This window comes from Phyllostomus discolor, chromosome 3 (assembly GCF_004126475.2).
Source record: "Phyllostomus discolor isolate MPI-MPIP mPhyDis1 chromosome 3, mPhyDis1.pri.v3, whole genome shotgun sequence".
Taxonomy (NCBI): Eukaryota; Metazoa; Chordata; class Mammalia; order Chiroptera; family Phyllostomidae; genus Phyllostomus; species Phyllostomus discolor.
Genome location: NC_040905.2, coordinates 163,153,877 through 163,174,918, shown reverse-complemented (window position 1 = coordinate 163,174,918; position 21,042 = coordinate 163,153,877). Strand labels below are relative to the sequence as shown.

General features: G+C 35.6%; 1 protein-coding gene across 10 annotated transcripts in view; it reads right to left on the bottom strand.

The window, feature by feature from the left end:
• RFX3 (regulatory factor X3) overlaps positions 1-21,042 on the bottom strand; it is a 274,512-nt gene that overhangs the window by 106,875 nt on the left and 146,595 nt on the right. For all 10 annotated transcript variants that reach the window (XM_036021696.1, XM_036021688.1, XM_028512691.2 and 7 more), the window contains one exon: positions 13,668-13,765. In XM_036021696.1, coding sequence (XP_035877589.1) covers positions 13,668-13,765 — 98 coding nt within the window. The remainder of the gene's footprint in view (positions 1-13,667; positions 13,766-21,042) is intronic.

The following is a 21,042-nucleotide window of genomic DNA, read 5'->3' as shown; positions in this document are numbered from 1 at the left end:
GGAGAGAATGGGGGGAAAGGTACAAGGAAAAAGAAACAAAATTGGTAGGCATAAAATAGACAGGGGGAGGTTAAGAATAGTATAGGATATAGAGAAGCGAAAGAAATTATATGTAAAACCCATGGACATGAACTAAGGGGAGGCGGAATGTTTGAGCGTGGGAGTTGCAGGGCAGAGGAGGATAAAGGGCAGGAAAAAAATGGGGACAACTGTAATAGGATAATCAATAAAATATACTTTAAAAATAAAAGATAAAAACTAAGTATTCAAATCATGTAAACAAAATTTGTTGGTATGTGGATCATGATCAATAATATTAATTGGTTGCAATAGCATTAAAAGAAGAGATGAGACAAAGTTAGAGCATATTTCACCTAGTAAGTATAGAAATTACTTTCATGAACTTTTGTTTCTTTCATATACATATATGCTATGTGTGTACATACTCATATGTGCATGTGTGTATTTACCTGATTATAATATGAACATCTAATTTTCTCATGGTGGATGGTAGTTTAAAAAGCTTGAAATACAGTATTATAGACTATGGTGAGAGGTTTGGATTTTGATTTAAGCTGGGATAGGCATGGTAAGGGGGAGGTAAGGGAAAATTCTAGTCAGAGAAACAACCTAAATGAAGGCCTGAGGCCAGAGAGACAATGGGAAATCAAGGGGAAAGTATGCAGCAAACAGGGTACAATACTGCAGATGGATCACGTGAGATGATTCTGGAACATGTTCATTAGATATAATGATAGGAGGTGATCTTACCGGAAAGCGTTTCCATGTAGTGATAGCAATATATATGTGATTGGACTATATTAAGGAAATAAATAAGTGAAGGCAGCTAGAATGAACAACTTTTTAGATATTTTTGAAAAGTGTGAGTGGACATGAGGGAACTAGGAGAACTGGGGAACTAGGGAGAATTTGGGGAGGATGGGGAATACATTTTCTCATTTAACTTATACTAAGTGAACTAGACAGGTCAAGGATTACCACTCCTCTTGTAGAGCTATGATGAGAATCCAGTGCTAGCAACGGTGGACAGTGGTGGGGACAGGTGCAGTGGCGTGCTGTGTGGTTTTGTCTATGATCTGGCTGCCAGTATTGCTTGTACCTGTCTTTTTTCAGCCTATTCTCCATATTTACTGGAAATTCCCTGAATCACAAATATCTTTGCATAAATTCTTTGGTTTTCTTAAATAAACCTGGAACTGGTTTCTGCTGCATGATACCCACAACCCTGTCTTAAACAATTTCCCATTGTGAAGTTTTTATGTAAGTCACCAAAGCCCTACATAGAAGTAGCTGTATTATTTGAAATCTTCAATAAACTGCTATCATGTAATACATAATATCTGGCTGGCCAGAAACCACTATTTATTTGAGTTTCTAAACAGATCTTTTCTTGAATGCTCCAAGTCAGACTGAAGGCAGAAGATATACCAAAGAGGTGATATGTCCATTTTGTGAAAGACACTAAAGAGAAAACAGTAATTTAGAAAGGAATTTAAATGACCTGATATTTAAACTCTTATTACCTAAGAATAAAAACAACAGATAATATGTAAAGTAATAAATAGTATTCAGCAAGACTAATAAAACACTTGCCTTGATTTAAATTCAGGAGACATATTTATTTCTGCTAATTTCAACTGCTATTAATAATAAGTAAAAAATAAAAGTATTAATTGAGCTATTACCACTAGGGAGGAAATATAAGAATAAATGTTTAAGTCAATAATAAAAATTCTTGCAATAACTAATTGAGCTTTGTCATCATATATAGTGTTTTATTACCATATATGTTGATAATGTACAGAATACTGGAATCATAACTTTATATATATCCTATTATCATTACCAAAAGATACCTAGACATTTACACTTGACTTTGTATTTGAATTCTTTATTTCTATAATAAAGAAATATGGCTCTCACATTTTAGTGTGCAACAGAATTACCTGGAGGGCTTTTTTAAACACAGACTGCTGGACCTCACCCTAAAGTTCCTGATTCTGTAGAACTAGGCAGGGACCAAAGAGGGCATTTCCAACACATTCTCAGGTGATGTCAATGCTGCTGGCCTAGACATACTCTGAGAACCACTGCACCAGAGAACACTAAAAATGTGATGCTCAACTTTCACAGGTATAAAGGGAAAAACTGCCATTTCACAAATATTAGTTTTTTAAGTCTATTTCAGTTCTTTTTAAGTCAAAATCTACTGATATAAAGGAGTTTTATATTCTGACACAGCTATCCATGAGAGCACCACCAAAACACCCTTTGCTTTAAGAGTTTTTGATTGGATTGCTTGTCTTCTTTAGCTGAGCAGAGGACTTGAACAGACACTTCTCTGAGAACACACAGAGGGTCCAGAGACATATGAAAGGATGGTCATTATCGCTAGCCATCAGAGAGATGCAAATTCAAACCACAATGAGAAACCACTTCACACTGGTCAGAATGGCCCTCATAAACAAAGCAACAAACAACAAATATTGGAGAGAGTGTGGAGAAAAGAGAACTTTACTGTACCATTGGTGGAAGTGCAGACTGGTGAAACCACTATGGAAAACAGTATGGAATTTCCTCAGAAAACTAAAAATGGAACTGCCTTTTGACCTGGCAATTCCACTGCTAGAATTATATCCTAAGAACCCTGAAACACCAATCCAAAAGAACCTATGTACCCCAATGTTCACAGCAGCACAATTTACAATAGCCAAGTGCTGGAAGCAACCTAGATGCCCATCAGTAAATGAATGGATCAAAAAACTATGGTACATTTACACAATGGAATTCTACGCAGCAGAGAGAAAGAAGGAGCTCCTACCCTTTGCAACAGCATAGATGGAACTGGAGAGCAATATGCTACGTGAAATAAGCCAGGCGATGAAAGACAAATACCATATGATCTCACCATTTACAGGAACCTGATCAACAAAAAACTAACAAGCAAGCAAAGTATAGCCACTGAAATTGAGAACAGGCTGACAGTGATCAGAAGGGAGAAGGGAGGGGATAATGGGGGGAAAGGGTAAAGGGTTCACAGGAACAGTTATAAAGAACATATGGAAAATAACCAAGGGGGGAAATGGAAATGGGGAGGGAGGCAAGGAGGACTGGGGTGATGGGGAGGAGTAGGGGGAAAGGTCAGAAAACTGTACTTGTACAAAAATAAAAAAATAAAGAGTTTTAAAGCATACCAGAAAAGGTACACATACTAAGTATATATACAGGTCATTTGAGACAACATAAGTCAGGGAAGTAGATTTATGAACTTAAATCACCTTTAGCAGAAATAGATCATAAAAGATTTAATCCAGATTTACTGGTCTAAATTTGCAATGAAAAAAATCTGAGCTGGAACATATGGTGGTTCTGTTTTTAATATTTTGAGGAACCTCCATACTGTTTTCCATAGTGGCTGTACAAATTTACATTCCCACCAGCAGTTTACAAGGGTTCCTTTTTCATTACATCCTCATCAACTCCTGTTATCTTTTTTCCTTGTCTTTTTAATAACTGCAGTCCTAACAGGTATGAGGTACAGTTTTGTTTTGCATTTTCCTGATGATTAGTGATGTTGAGCACCTTTTTATTTACCTGTGGGCCATTTGTATGTCTTTTTGAAAACTGTCTATTCAGATCCTTTGCCCATTATTAAATCAGATTAGTTGCTTTCTTGCTATTGAGCTGTGTGAATTCCATATATATATATATATATAATATATATTAAAATAAAAATGCAAACAAAATAAAAATAAAAACAATATATATACATATTGCATTTTTTATTGTTATTCAAGTACAGTTGTTTCCATTTTCCTGCCACCACTTTCCCCTGGCCCACCCTCAATCCTTTCCCCCTTTGGCTTTGTCCACATGTCCTTTATACACGTTCCTTGACGACCCTTCTCCTTCTCTCCCCATTATCGCCATGCCCCCTCCCCTCTGGTTACTGTCAGTTTGTTCTTTATTTCCATGTCTCTTGTTCTATTTTGCTTGCTTGTTTGTTTTGTTGATTAAGTTCCGCTTACAGGTGAGATCATATGGTAGTTTCTTATATATTTTGGATACTGCCCCTTATCAGATATATGATTGGCAATTTTTTCTCCTATTTTATAGGTTGCATTTACATTTTGTTGATGGTTTCCATTGCTACGTACAAACTTGACTGCTTCATGTAGCCACACTTGCTTATTTTTACTTCTGTTGCCTTCATTTTTTGGTGTCATATAAAAAATATCATTGCCAACACTGATGTCAAGTAGCTTACCCTCTACATTTCCCACCAGGAGTTTTACAATTTCAGGTCTCACATTTAAGTCTTTATCTATATTTAGTTAATTTTTTGTGAGTGGTATGAGATAGGTGTTCAATTCCATTCTTCTTCATGTTGATATCCAGTTTTCCCATCATCCTTTATTGAAGAGACCATCTTTTCCCTGTTATGTATTCTTGGTGCCCTTGTTAAAGATCATTTTACCATATATGCAAGAGTTTATTTCTGGGCTCCCTACTCTGTTCATTGGTCTCTATGTTTGTTGTAGAACTACCATATAATCCACCAATGCCAATTCTGGGTGTATCTCTGAAGGAAATGAAATGAATATCTCAAAGAGATATCTGCACTTCCATGTTCACTGCAGTATCATGCACAATAGCCGAGACATGGAAACAATGTAAGGGTCCACAAAAAGATGAATGGATAAAGAAAATGTGGCATATATATGCAATGAAATATTATCCAGCCATTCACAACAATGGATGAACTTTGATGGCACTGTGCTAAGTGAAATAAATCAGCGAAAAACAAGTACTAAATGATTTCATATGTTACACATAAAAAATCTAACTTATGGAAACAGAGAGTAGAATGGTGGTTGCCAGGGCCTGAGGGTGGGAATAATGGAGGATGTTGGCAAATATATAAACTTTCAATTATAAGATAAGTAAATTCTGGGGATCTAATGTACAGCATAGTGTCTATAGTTAATATTACTGTACTATATACTTAAAAAATGAATATAAAAAACTGAGCAACCAAGTATATGTGTATATGCTCAAAAGAGTTTTATACTGAAAATTACGTGTAAAGATGAAAAAGAGAAGAGAAAAGAGACATTAGGCTTTTGGTCAAGATGGCAAAGTAGGCAAACATGGCTTGCCTCTTCACTCAACCACATCAAAATTATAACTAAAATACAGAACCACCATCACTTAGGAACATCAGAAATCCAGTTGAATAGAAGTCTGAGTTATGTAGTTTCTTCAGCTATGGAATCGAAGAAACCACATCCATCCAGACTGGTAGGAGGAGTGTGACATGTAATGGGCTGATCCCACACCCATGTGTGGTGGGTAAAAGTTCAGGAGGGACATATTGGGAGCGAGGAATCCCAGACCCACACTAAGCTCCCCAGACCAGGGTTCCAGTGCCAGGAAGGTAAGTCTCCACAATTTCTGGCTGCAAAAACCACCGGGGATTGAGTTGGTGCAGGAGGCTGCTGGAGTCCTAAACAGTTCTTCTTGGGGAACCCACACACAGATTCACCTACTCAGGCTCACTCCCTTGTGAGCTCAAGCACTGGGGTGGCATCTTGAAGGGCATTAGTGGTATGCAGGGAGGAACTAAAGGGTCCAGCATCACAGGGAGCAGAGGCCATTGTCCCTTTGCTGAGCCGTCCCCGCCACAGAGCTGGTAGGCTGATGCCATATCTGAGACTCCAACCAGGCTAACACAGTGTGACCCATGTTGGAGATCCACAGAAGCTCTACCCCACCCAACTTATGACCCCATCCAAGCTGCTTTCCTATAAGAATGCCTTTTCTTGGCTCCTAAATCCTATCAAACAAGCAACAGCTGGCTTCCGTCAGCCTTAATGACAGCCAGATTACAGTCACAGCTTAGCTTCACCTGGGAATCTCCAAGCTGTGTACAAGTAGCAGTGATCTCAGACTGTTTTACAGCTCATGCAGGGTGCCCCGGGTAAAACACAGGTTGACCTTAGGTTGACCTTGGGTTGACCTTGGGCTGACCTTGGTCTTCACCACTCAGGAAACCTCAGGATCAACGCACCGAGGGCACAGCTACAGATCACAGGGAGTGCCACCACCCTGTCCCCACACAGCTGATCTTCCAAGGAAGGCAGAGATTGGTGGTCAGTGGTCACAGCCAGTCCTTACAGCTGACTAGCCTGGGTAAATCCCTCCCATTGATCTATCAACAGCAACCAATGTAGTTGAACCAAGGCTCAACTACAACAGGGGGATATATTCAGCCCACACAAAGGGCACTCCTCAAGTACCCAGCTTGCGTGAAAAGGGAGTCTGTGTCACCAGACCCTACAGGACACCTACTACATTAGGCCACACTACCAAAACATGGAGTCAAAGCAGCTCTATCCAATATATATAAGGAAATACAGGGAGGCTGACAAAACAAGGAGATAAAGAAACATGTCCCAAGTGAAAGAACAGATCAAAACTCCAGAAAAAGAGCTAAATGAAATGGAGATAAGCAATCTATTAGATGCAATGTTTAAAACACTGCTTGTATGGATGCTCAAGGAACTTAGTGAGTACCTCAGCACCATAAAAATATCCAGTCAAGAATGAGGATACACTAACTGAAATAAAAAACAATTTATAGGGAAACAACAGTAAGAAGGATGAAGCTGATAATCAAATCAATGATTTGGAACATATGGAAGCAAAAGACAACCATGCAGAACAACAAGAAAAAGAATCCCCCCCAAAAAATGAGGATAGTATAAACAGCCTCTGGGACAACTTTAAAAGGTCCAACATTTGCCTCATAGGGGTGCCAGAAAAAGAAGAGAAAGAGCAAGAAATTAGAAATCTATCTGAAAAAATAGTGAAAGAAAAGTTCCATAATTTGGTGAAGAAAATATACATGCAAGTCCAGGAGGCGCAGAGAGTCCCAATTTCGGGACTCTGCAGTTTTGGGACTTTTGCAATGATGGATTCAAAGAGGCCCACTCCAAGACACATCATTATTAAAGGTTAAAGATAAAGAGAGACTCTTAAGCAAGAGAAAAGAAGTTAGTTACTAGAAAGTTGCCAGATGGGAGGGAGGAAAGGGAGAATGGGTGAAGAGGTGAGGGGATTAAGTACAAATAGGTAGTTACAGAATAGCCATGGGGATATAAAGTACAATATAGGAAACAGAGTAGCCAAAGAACTTATAGGCATGACCCATGGACATGAACAATGGTGGGGCGACTGTCTGATGGGGTGGGGAGTGCTGGGTGGAGGGGAGCAAAGGACAAAAAATCAGGACAACTGTAATAGCATAATTAATAAAAATAAATTTTAAAAAGCAATATTAATAATATGGTTGGCAGCATCTAACTTCGGTTCCATTCATTTCCCCATGCATATTTAAGACTATCAAGTAGTCTGCTCCTGTCTCACCAATCAATAAATATTCTTTATTTAACTCATTCAACAAATACAAATTGAGGACTTACCATATACAACTCTTTCAGATATGAGAGGGATAATGGGGAACAACCAAGGTACCTGCCTACCTGAAACTTACATTCTAGTGAAGGAAAGACAAATGTTGGATAAATTTAAAATAGTCATGAGAATTAACAGTCCTGTTGTAGAAGAAATGTGGTTTCTGTCAGAGAACAGTAGGACAATGTACATAGAGCTTAGACCACAGAAACAATTACATGGTCAATAATATGACTGAGGAGGATACAATAAGATAGAAAGAAAATAAAATAGCCAGAAAAAGCCAAAAGAAGATATTGATCCAAGTATGGAGTAGCTGGTTGATTGACTATTAGAGATTAAGAAAATTTAATCTGGAAGAATGTCTATTATATTTAAAAACTAGAGGTCACCAATGATCCTTGTAAGAGCAGTTTCACTGTAACACAAAGAAGCAAGCCAGCTAGGAAGAAGCTGAAGAATATGAGGTCAATCTGGAGGGGTTTTTACCATAAAGAAGAATACAAAAATCAGGGACTTGTTAACGAGAGGGATACACAGTCCAGTAAGACTCTGAAAAATGGATGCAGCTGAAGCATATATGTATGCTGCTGGTGCCAAATACAGTACTACTCTGAGAAAACAGGTGGTATGCCCATTACCCAAAGTCAGGTACACTGCTGAACTAAAAGCCGTTCTGGGCCCCAGAGAATTCCCTGAGAGGCAACTCTATTAGTCTGACTATTTCTGAGTGGCAGACTAGGATTTGTTCGCACTGTCCTCTCTAGAACCTTTTGGTCTTTACAAAACTCAGCCTTCATGAGTCAGCCTGAGACTTATATAGGTGGGGGACTTTAATTATACCCTAAAAGACTTTAGTTTCTGTTAGGCACAATATTGTGATTCCCAACCATTTCAAATACATACTCCCCAACTAAGATGTCTAATTTTAGTTTCCAACTTTTCATTCAATCAGAAATTTTTAACATGTTTTACTTTTGCAGTTAGTTTTTTAAAAAGAGTAAATACACTAAAAGTGAATATACTTTTTCAGACAATGTAAGATCTGGTTAATTAAGTAATGCTTTTAACTCTTAATCCCTATTTTCCAGATTAGGAAATCTGATACAAAAATGTCATTTTCCTGAGGTTATATTACAGGCAGCAGGAGAAGTGATGCTTGAACATGGGTCTCTGAAGTTCATGTAAGAAAATTAATAACAGAACTTGGTTCTAAACCTAAAAAAGCATATGCGGATTTCTTTCATTTCCTCCTTTCTCAAGAAAAAGGAGGGAGGAGGAAAAGAGGAAAAAAATGAGCATATGAAGTCTTCCAAGTGTTATCATGTGGAACGAACTATTCCATACATAGAACAGGATATGAAAATATTAAAGAACAAATCACCCTTAATGTGCATCTTAATTTACTAATGGAAAATAATAAAAATGTATATACACCATGCAAAGAATAGACTTTTCTCTTAAAAGACATTTGACTAAAACATTTGATGTTAAAACCTAGCATATACATACTTTTCCATGTATTTTACGAATACAGAAAGAACACTCTATATTCATAAAATAAATTTAACTATGAAAGTATGAGTTTGTTACTTATATGAATAACAAAAAGCTTAGTCTTAAAAAGTCACAAGTTCAATTACTATTTATGATACAATATATAATAATACAATAGTAATGGATAAAATTTACTATTTTTTAAAACTGGTCAACCCTTCTTCACTAACAGCCCAAATAATTCAAGACCAAAAGACAATCACCTGCAGATCACTGAAAAGAATAATGATCGAGGGTCAGAATATAGGAACTCTATACACTAACTAGCCAGGAAAATTTATTTACCTCTCTAAGCCTCAGTTTACTCATCTGTGAAGTGGCAGAATTGAGATAAATGATCTCCATGACTTTCCTAACTCTGACACTTGAAAGCCTTCCATTTTGGGAGAGTAGTCGAACTGTTATGGGACTCAGGAAATAGGCCCCTTCTAATTGTAGACAGATCTTCGAATTCTTTTCTACAAAAGGGCAGTTCTCTCTCTGGCAACTTCCTAAGTAACCAGCCATATATATCCTAAATTCCACAGACAAACCAGATCCTACAAGGGGTGTTCAACCTGTGGCCCACAGGCAGCATGTGGTCCAGGATGACTATGAACATGGACCAATGCAAAACTGTAAATTAACTTAAAACCTTTTTTTTTGCTAATCAGTTTTCATTAATGTTTGTGTATTTAATGTATGGCCCAAGACAACTCTTCTTCCACTGTGGTCTAGAGACGCTAAAAGCTTAGAGACCCCTGTACCTACACCAGTGTGAATGTGTATATCAGTAGAAGAACAAATAAAGAAAGCATCCTCTCCATATCAATTACAGAAATTCCATATAACCATTTCTTCAGGCAGAACACAGTTTAATAAAAAGAAAGAAAAATGTTACCCTCAAATCTGGAAACTAACTATTGCACTAAAAGACAAAAAAAGGGACTTGAAGAATATCTCTTTTAAGGTTCCTTATTAATGATTTTTAAAGTGTACAGGAAAAATATAATGGCTTCAAAAATGTACTAACCACATGATTTTCAAGCAATGACTATTTAAAAAATGGGAGTACAGTACACATGCTTAGGGATTTTGAATAAATCCATTCAATGTCAATATATTAATAATATAACACCACCCAAAGTATGTCATGTGCTCTTATTAGATATTACTCAGATAAAGTGTTCTATGATTCAGTTTTTAAAACACTACATTTCTTTTCTACAGGACAACTCAGAGCCTTTCAAAGACTAGTAACAGGAATTTAGAGCACTTTACAGAGGGAATTTACTGCAGAAAGAAAGGTCTTCGTGCAGTATTTCCCTGCTTGTGTAACCATAAAATGGACTAACATTTTGTGAAACACAGTTTGATAAGTGCAATACGGGAGTTGCTGAGAAATCAATATACAGGAAGACATGAGATGGCTTTCTATGGGTCAAATCTTATAGTGACACATACCCATACCATGAACATTTAAGCATTTTAAAACAGATCAGCTCTAAACAGTGGATAAGCTTCAAACAGTGGTTGATAGGAGAAAATCCTTTAAAATAAAAAAAAAAAGTTTTTGAAAAACATTTCTTAGTCTGGCCATGAAATACTATGGTATCTTTATTTCTACTTTGACTAACATGGCAGAAGAGTGAGTGGGGAAGTATGAGTCACAAAGGAGTGGGGGAAAGAAAATAATCATTTTTTAGCTACAGCTAGAAATTTCAATTGAATTGGACTCTCTCTACATGATATGAAATGTTTCTCAGCAGGTTTAATTACACTATTCTAAATGACTACACATCATAAATTGCAGAATCTGTAGAAAGGAAAAAGACTATTTCATTCTTTGAAAAAATCCTCTTGGGAAAACTACTGTAAGAAAATATAAAGATGGTGAAGCCTGGGTGACTACGGCCACAATGATAAAATAAACAGGAGCAAAAGGGAATTAAGTTACCTTCTCCCCTGAGTAAAGAGTTATTCTACTCCAACTCCGAGCACTGCAAAGCAGTCTCAATTGTTCAGTTTAAACGTGTGCTCACTCACTAACTCATGGTGTTACGCTTGTCATGCTGGCAGTAAATGTCCATATTCATAGTGAGAACCAAGTAAACATGTTAGTATCTCCAAACTGAAATGATTACACATTTCCATTAAGTGATGACACATCTCTGTGAGGGCTATCATCACCTCTTAAGTAAGACCTGTGCAATATGGCCACTCGGGATGGGGATGCTGGTGACAGGAGCATCAGTGAACCAGTACTGACGAAACATGCACAGGCTAGAGGCCCACATATAGGGTGATTGAGAGTTAATAATAAAGCTGGGTATGCCTAGCTTCTGGGAGTATCATCAGCAAAAAACTTTTATTATTGCACAGAAGTATGAATTTGACTATGACCCAAGTCAGGGATCAAACACTAGCTGGATATTATTTCAGAGTGGTGGCAGAATATGGAAGAATCTTTCCTAACACACATGGAAGTATCTCAAACAAAAAGAGGTAGTACAAAGAACCTACAGTGAACATCAGAGACAAAAACTGTATATACTAAAATGTCAGTCAGCACTACAAAATGAAAAAAAAAAATTGGAATGGCTAATGCTAAAAATAATTTTGTTATATATGACAAAAAACATTCATAGTGTCCCCTAGCTACTAAAATTTTGAATATAACTCATGGAAACACAATGTTTCTTTAGTAAATATGAAAATGATGCTGCAGAATCTTTAGTCCAGTAAAAATTATAGTAATGAAACGGTTTTTAAAGACATATCTTCTTTCCTTGACCAAGAGTTCACATCTATGACATGACTGGCTGGGGGTGAGATACAACCTGGGCCCATATGGGCTGAATCAAAGCTAATTGGACTTTATGGAAAATGAACTCATGACCTAGACCTCATTACTCATGATCTCACCAACTGAGCTAATGGGCCAGAGAAAACACCTGTTAGCATGAGATATTTACTTTGAATCATTTCTGCACTTAAATAGCCCATATAATTTTTAAGAGTCAACTTTAGAGATGTTGTTTTTCCAAGGTTTTGTGAATGAATTGACTCACTGATCACACATTTACCTATTATGTGGAAAACCCTTAAGTCAGTGGTGGAATAATTCAAAATTGCACAAGGCAATATGCAGAATTTAGAATATCAATGAGAGAAAAATATAAAAAGTACCTTAACTATAGTACATAATTTTACAGCAATAACAAATGTTTGAGTGTTCACTATTTTTCAGATATTACACAAAGCAGTTTTTATAAACTAACCATATCTGTTTCATGGATAAAAAAAGTGAAGAAGATACTGTAACTTTCACTAAGGCACACAATAGTAATCTCTCCCCACTACCTTGGACCAATGATAAATGACTGTGATGGATACTGTAGTTAACTCTCTAAATACCTACTCCAGCGGCCCTTTTCCCTTACTGCCTCCTAGAACACAGACATGAAAGCTACAAATTCTCATCTCCAGAGTCCCAGGCTGCTAACGATTCCTCGGTTACACAAATATGGCCAGTAAAATAAAAGCAAAAGGGAGCTAGGCGTTTCTAGGAAAATCTCTCTCTGTCTCTGTCTCTTCGTGTGTGTGATATTATTATATAATGTATGCATACCCTGGACAGCAAGAGGAATGGAGAAAAAGGTTTTCTTTTTATAGAGCACACATTATCTTTATTTAATAATCTTTGATATTTTAAATACAAGTCAAACATCCACATTAACAATGTAGTCCTCAATATTCAACAGTGTTTTAGAAGCCTGGTGTTTCTAAGGACCAGACAGGAAAGTCTGTATGTATAATGGCAAAAGATCTCAGGGAGCAGTGCCCACACAGAAGGGCTGCAGTTGGCTCCTGAACAAATGACACTGACACAGTGCACTTCTCTCATAGCCACAAGACAATGCCTCTAAAAAAACAAAATGTTATTTATTTGTTTTTAGAGAGAAGGTAGGGAGGGAGAAAGAGTGGGAGAGAAACATCAACTGGTTGCCTCTTGTATATGCTCAGACTGGGGACTGAACCCTCAACCCAGGCATGTGCCCTAACCAGGAATCGAACCTGTGATCTTTCGCTCTGCAGAAGGACGCTCAACCAACTGAGCCACAATGGTCAGGGCGACAATGCCTTTTTATTTCAGATTTTTCTGTACTTGAATTTCAAATAGTTTATCTTCACAGAACAGTAATTTTAAAAAAGTTAGTCCTAGTAGTCCAGTGTTATAGAAATTAGACAATTACATTTCAAATGTATGTTCACCTCTTTTGGAAAAACAAAGCATTAAAAAAATTCCTGGAAACATTTCCTTTTGAACTATGCAAAAGACAACTGAAGTGCTTCCTAAGTTATTCAAGAATTTCTACATGTATTTCATTATATTTGGATCTTGTGTGTATATACTCATATATACACAGTCCAATTATTCACAACTATATATAATGTGTGTGTGGGTGTGTGTGTGTATAATAATCCCATTCTACATTGTGCAAATCTCCAGCACTATGTGGTACAAATGTAAAATAAGCCTTATTGGATACATCTTCTATTGGAAATTGCTCCAGTAGAAGATCTCTGGCCCCATGCCACAGAATTAAAAAGATTCCCACACACAAACTTACATTGCTCCGTTGGTATAGACAGTGTCGCTTCCTTCCACATACTGCACCTGAGCTGGATAGACATGTTGTACCTGCTGCACAGTCTGTACCTGCTGTACCTGAAAAATAAAATATTAGGACACTGATGAGAGATAGATATGAAAAAATACACAGCATTAAATTTACCTCAGAGATTTCTCTAGGGTGTTGATGAACATGAGAGTGGCTTATGATGTGATCCTTAAGATCCTTCAAGGTCAGGGCATGTTGGTTGGGCCAAAATCAAGTGCAGCGATCAGGCTGAAAAGATTCAAACACTTCTACAGATATATAGGTAAATATGTACATGCTTCAAATGTTTAGGGTGAAAATTCTGAAAGCTTCTCACTTATTTTGACAATTATGAAATTCTTTCCCCCTGATTTATTAAACCTAAATTTATCTTGTAATTAAAAAAATTAATGATGAAAAATTTCAAACACTTACATGTAGAGTAAATACTGTAATAAACCTCATGCATTCATCATCCAAGATAAATATTTGTCACCAGATCGCCCTTCACCCTCTTACAGGATTATTTAAAAGGAGGTACAGATTATATCATTTCACTGGTTAAGTATTTCACTTGGTTTCTAAGAGATAAGAACTATTTTTAACATGAGCCCAATGCTAATATCACATATAAAACAACAATTCCTTAATATAATCTAAAATCCAGTCATGGTTCAAATTTCTATGATTATTCCAATGTCTTCTTATTGTTAGCTCACTCATATTAGGATTCATATTCCAAACAAGGTCTATGCATTACATTTGTATCCTATCTTTCTCTCTTAATCTCTGATGGTTTCCCATCCTTTTTACTTTTTGACCATTACTTATTGAAGAAACTGGATCATTTATAGTGTAGAATTCCTAGAATTCTAGATTTGGCTAATAGCATCCCTGAGATGTACTTTAACAAGTTCTTGCGCCTCCTGTATGTCATATACTCTAGCAGTTAGACTATGGGCCTTAAACAAGTTCAAATTTTGAAAAGCTGTGTAATTCCCATCGCATTATTATCGGCTGGCATGTAACAACTGGCTGTCTTTCTGCAATGATAAGCAGTGGGGTCAGGTGTCGTCAGCTGGATCAGTTTATTATGATACTCCATATCCATGTTTTTACCTGGGGATAATAATAGCCAATGGTAACTATTTTTCCAGAGACAGTATTTCAAATTAATAAAGGTTGCAAACTTTGGTAGCCTAGTTCTGTTACACATTTTCATTTATTAGTAGACATCTATGAAAAATTCTTCTCATTAAGTATTTGGTTACTTTGAAATAGGGTTTGTACAGGAAGAATAAGATAAATACATCACTAAAAAAGTAAAAAAGAAAAAATAATAATAAAAAACATGATTCTTTTCTTTACCCAGTACAAAGAATAATGATTTTATTCCCTAGCTCCCTTCCCATGTAGTTTTGCCAGGTAGTTTTCAGTTTGGTTTGGGTTAGTCTGTATCCTTATGATTCTTGGCTTTTGAACATATTTGATGTTTTTCAATCATAGAAGTCTTTTCTTCCAAAAATGTTCCATCTTCAACAAACAGTAGTTCGTTCAAATTGGATCCTGTATCTTCTGACATGACCAGAGTAATCTTTAACTCCCCTGCTTTCTGCCATAATATATCCCAGATTTATCGCTTACATTTCCTGTCCTAGATCTGGAATCAACAATATCTTCAAAAACCTGGCTCCTATTAGTAAGGAGTAACATGAATGAAGATGAAAGCTGTTTAGGAAGGCAATTTATAAATAGGCATACTACTTAACCACTTTGTGACTTCCTCTATAGAGAGAGATATTTAACATCCAAGGAGTCGCTGTAAAACATTATTAAATAATGCAGTCTATATTAGATAATCCACATAATAGCACAACACGTGCTTTCTAATTACACCTGAACATGCAGCATGAAAACTCATATGCTGAGCAATAAAACAAGTCCTAACAAATTTTAAAGGATTAAAACAATATAAACTATGTTCTCTAAAAATATTCAAACCAAAGGTAAAAAGAAATCTGAAAAATCCTCCAATACTTATATAATGAAAAATACACTTTAATAATATCTAAGATTCATGGAAAATATCACAAGGGGAATTAGAAAATATTTTAAATTAAATGATACTGAAATACAATATATCAAAATGTGCAGAGTATAGTGAGAGCTGTGCACAGAGGGAAATTTATAGTTTTAAATATTTCTATAGGGGGAAAAAACCCCAACGCAATAAATCTAAAGTTTCAACATTAACCAGCTTAAAGAAGAAGAGGAGGAGGAGGAGGAGGAGGAGAGGGAGGAAGAGGAAGAAGAAATTAAACCTAAAGTAGGAAAAAGGAAATGAAGAGCAAAAAGAACCAATAAAATAGGCATTTGAAAAAACAAGAGAAAAAATCAATAAAATTATAAACATTAAGGCAGACTTAAGAGAAAAAAAGAGACAAAATTATGAATACCAAGGAGGAAAGGTGAAACACATTCTAAAGACAAAAAAAATGGGTAATAAAAACAAATTAATGTCAAGCAATTCAATTACTTAGATTAAATGAATGAAGTCCTTAAAAGATACAACATACCAAAGAAACTGAATTATGAAATTGAATACATTCCCACAGAGGCAAAAAACTCTAGATCAATAGTGAATTCTATCAGACATTTCAGGAAGTAAAAAATAAGCCAACCTAACATACATGCTTTACAAAATAAATAAGGGAATATCTTTCAACTGTTTTTATGAGGTTAGTCTTACCCTGAGACTAAAACCAGAAAGACATTATAAGAAAAGACAACTATAGAGTGATTTCTCTCCTGAACATAAAAACAACCATCATTACCAAATTGATAATACAATCCTCCCTAGGTATTATAGGGGGATTGGTTTCAGGAACCACTGAAGATACCAAAATCCAAGATGCTCAAGTCCCTTATATAAAATGGAGTAAAACAATGAATATGATTAGCCCTCTACATCAAGAATTCCCAACCATGGACAGAAAATACTGTTTCTGATATGTGGTTGGTCGAATCCATGCGGCAATACCCAGGGATATAGAGGGACTACTGTATTTTATTGAAAAAAATCCACATATAAGTGGACCTGCACAGTTCAAACCCATGCTATTCAAGGGTCAACTGTATATCTATTCCAGCAATATATTTATGGAACAGTATATCACCATCAGGTAGGGTTTAGCCAAGATGGCAATGTCATGTTTAGTATTTTTAAATCTATAAAGGTAGCCTGCCAAATTAACAGTAAGAAAAAATGGTATGACCACCTCAACACATGCTATTAAAGCATTTGACAAAATTAAAATCCACTCATGATAAAAAACAAAATAACAAACATCTCAGTAAGCAAAAGATAGAAGGGAACTCTCAATTTGACAAAAGCCATCTGTGAGAAAATACAAGTATCATACAAATTAAATGGTGGAAGTCTGATCTTTAACACTTAAACAATATCCATTATTTTTTCATAAACTCTTCTGCTTAAATTCTTCAGTGATAAAAATAATCAAAAAGACCAGGATACAAAAATCCTATTAATATGCCATATAAACATTGATGGGTATTTTTAAACACAGCTTCTCTGCTTTTTTATAATTATATATTAAAATTTTGCATATTCTTGCCCTGGCTGGGTGGCTCAGTTGGTTGGAGCATTGACCCATACACGAAAAGGTTGTGGGTTCAATCCCTGGTCGGAGAGAGTGTGGGAGGCAACAGATGATATCTCTCTCTCTCCCCCCATCCTCCTTGCTCTCTAAAATCAGTAATTCAGCGAGGGTAAAAGCATTTTTTTTGTATATTCTTGGTATTTTCTCATAGCTCATATTTTTTTTCTACATAAATTATCTCATCAAACAAAAGAAATACACCACTTTCCTTCCAGGCCTGATTAAAAATTTGGTTTCTCTAAAAATCCTTCTATAACTTAATTTATCCCGTGACAGACTGACTATTCCTATCTTTTTGATCTCTTAGAACTCACTCATACAGGTGGCAGCACATGGCTTAGTACTCATTTATGTTCGTACCTGGTAGTACTTTATGTAGCCAATATGGTAAGGTGGAAAATCCATTAATTTTTAAGTAGGAGAACTAATTTTAACTCCTTGTGCTGATAGTTGCTGTTTTGATATTGGGATAGCCCATGTATTTCTTTAAATAATAATTGCCTTGTGTGGAAAATAGAAAATATACTTACTCTAACAAAAAGGGTTTTTGTTAGGATCCAAAACTATTAAATAAAGGAACAAAACACAGTATACGCATTTATAATAATTACAATCCATCTTGAAAGTTAGTGAAATTATTAAATACTTCAAAACTAAGAATCTTGTCTTCCACATAGGTGTAAATTTCATCTTTATGCCCCATTTGGTTTCAGCCATAAGTATGCACAATGTATGTTCATCAAGGGTTCTTTCAAATCATGAAATTCTATAATTAAAGTAGAAATGAAAAGTGTCAAGAACCTTGGCAAAGAAGTCTGGATAGATACTGGCTAACTAATCTAGGATGGCAATATATAAATATGTCCCCTGATCACATCGACATTTTTAGTACAATGTAAAAACAGGGCATAATTCTTTACATTATCTACCCAGTTAGGGAACTGACAAAGTAAATGAAAGATAAACTCAATAGTGAAAATACTGAATTTCACCATATTCTGGAGGTAATACAATTTTCATTATTATGTGTTTTTCTACCACGCCCTAGAAACTGGGCTGAAGATGTCCTTGGAACAATTCAGCGACAGTGAGATGGAGAACTGCACACTGTGCCTGTGGTTTGAAAGGCTATTCCTTCAAGGGTATAATGGTAGTGGAGGAAATAAAAAAGAAGAGTGAAAGGGACAGAAATAGAAAAAAAAAACAAGAAAAGGAAAAAAACGACCTTATCTATACATGTCTCATTTCACCATTGAGGTTTAAATCCTTGTAAAATCTTTCAGATTTTAGTTGACCATTTGTCCTTTAATTTCCTTCCTCCCTTCCTCCCTTCCTTCCTGGAACGTGTGACTCTGTTATTAGTTGGAGAGCCACAGAAATGCTCCCTTTTATCTTAAATTAAAGTCAGATCTAAGAAGAGATGTGTGTCTACAGAACCAGTATGTCGAGATCAACAAACCCAGTCACAGGATGGAAAATGAGAATGGCAGAACTCCAGTTTATCCCTACCCCTGGCCCAAGTTCACACATAGAGAAGCAACATTTATATTGTTAGTATATTCCCAAAGACCCAATATAGTATAAATACACTATAAATATTTAATAATTACTCAATAATTAAATACTGCCTTTACCTAGCAAAGGAAATGCCCAGTGAATATCTATAAAATTTATCAATATCTTCTTAATGTGGATAAGTATATTAGTCTTTCAAAAATATAATGAAACTATCATGGAATGCTTATTATTTCAAAATGAACTGGTATGATCACTTTTAATACCATCTAATGCATCATTAATGACCAAAGGTAAAATTTTAAAATAAAGTTGCACACTATTTTCTTGCCTAAAATAATTGTGATTCAATTTGTTCAATTATTATGTGATACTCTTCTTATGTTAAACTTTAATTTCTGCTCAAATATTCACTAAATTATTATCTATTATAAGTTTATTTTTTATTTGCCATACTTTAGTGCAGGAACTACTCAGGTCATCTTGCTGAAAAAAGAAGAAACTAGCATGCTTTAGGCATTTTATTATCATTCCCAGTGACTATATTTTCTATCCATCTTTGAGAAATTTACAAACTATATCACAGCTTCCGAGCCCTCTGGGGAGAGGAAGACAATGATTAAGTAAATTCTATAAGAAGTTAATTATCTTAATTTCATTGTCTTTACCAAAATAAATTTTCAGATGTGTTTCCAAAGAGAATAAACAAATATTATTCACCATTTTTGAATTTTAATAAACAAGAAAGTGGTGAAAATGTTAACTGAAAAGAGATGAACAGAGACAGAATTAGCTGAAATAATCAACAATTTCTATAATTAACTGTCCAATGAATAAAAATGACCTTGAGCTAATTTCTAAAAGGTTATCTAGTCCATCAGAATGTTGGTAAGGAACTCCAACCATAACAACATTCTGTTCCAGAAATTTATCCATTCTCTGTCAGCTTGGGGGAAAAAATTATTCCCAAAATATAAATATATGTAACAGTGTATTTATGTTCATAGATACTAGATGAATTAAGCAACATAACACTTTCATATATATTTAAACGAAAGCACCTCTTATTACTATTCAAATATAGTATTACAATTTACTTGCTTATTTTTGTACATTTTTATAATTATTATTTATAAAGGAAGTGAATACCAAAACAAATTACATACCACAGGAAAATGTGCTAACTCAACAGAATCAATTAGTATATTTTGAGGATAAATTTATGCAATATGTTGTTTTGAATGTGCTTCAAGAAAAAGAAAATGAATCACACTTCAAAAAAGAAATCCTTTTCAATAGTAAATGAAATCATTTATAATTGTTAAGCTCATTAGTCAGCTAAGAACAATACTAGTCTCTTTATAAAAATGTCTTCATTATGTCAAGATCTTCTTGCCTTTCTCATGTAAGAGCATTCTTTCCTTACACATTTGGTTGGCATCAAACATTTCAAATCTTAGTACCAATAATTGTCAAAAATTACTTCAAGATGGCTTTAACAGATCCACAAGAGATATGAGAGAGCCCTTAGCAGATTAAAAAGATGTGGTGTTGAGTATCTTCTAACATGGGAAATGTTACAGGCTATTATGTGACTGACCAAAAGTGAAACAAGAGAAGGATCTCATTGGAATAGCTATTAATAAAATGTCAGCAGAGAAGTAAAACATCCAGAAAATCGTCTCATTCAATATTTCTGATCCAGTCAAACTGTAGGGAATTGAAGAGATTCAAGAAAGATAAATCAAAAATTTGAGAGAGTACAGTGTGAGTATGCTAGAAGGGAAGATGCAAGAAAAGAAAAAGCATAAAGTAAAAACTAATTTCCTCCACAGGCATGCATAATGGAAATAGAAATCATACACCTAAAACTATGATCTTCAGTCTAGGTTAAAAGTAAAATAGATTAGTATAGGAGACCATTCTACATGGTGTGGGCCCAGCTCCCACTTGGAAAGGCCAGTGGAAAGCGTGGTCTGGTACACAGGACCCACGCCCATGGATAGGTTCTCCCATGGGGAATTAGGTCTGCATTGTACCTAGGCCACTTTGAGACTTGCTTTTTGCTAAAATTCCCTCACCCTGAATAGAGGCAGCAAATGTTTATTGCATATCTTTAAAGTGACTTCCTAAAATCTATGCTAAACCTT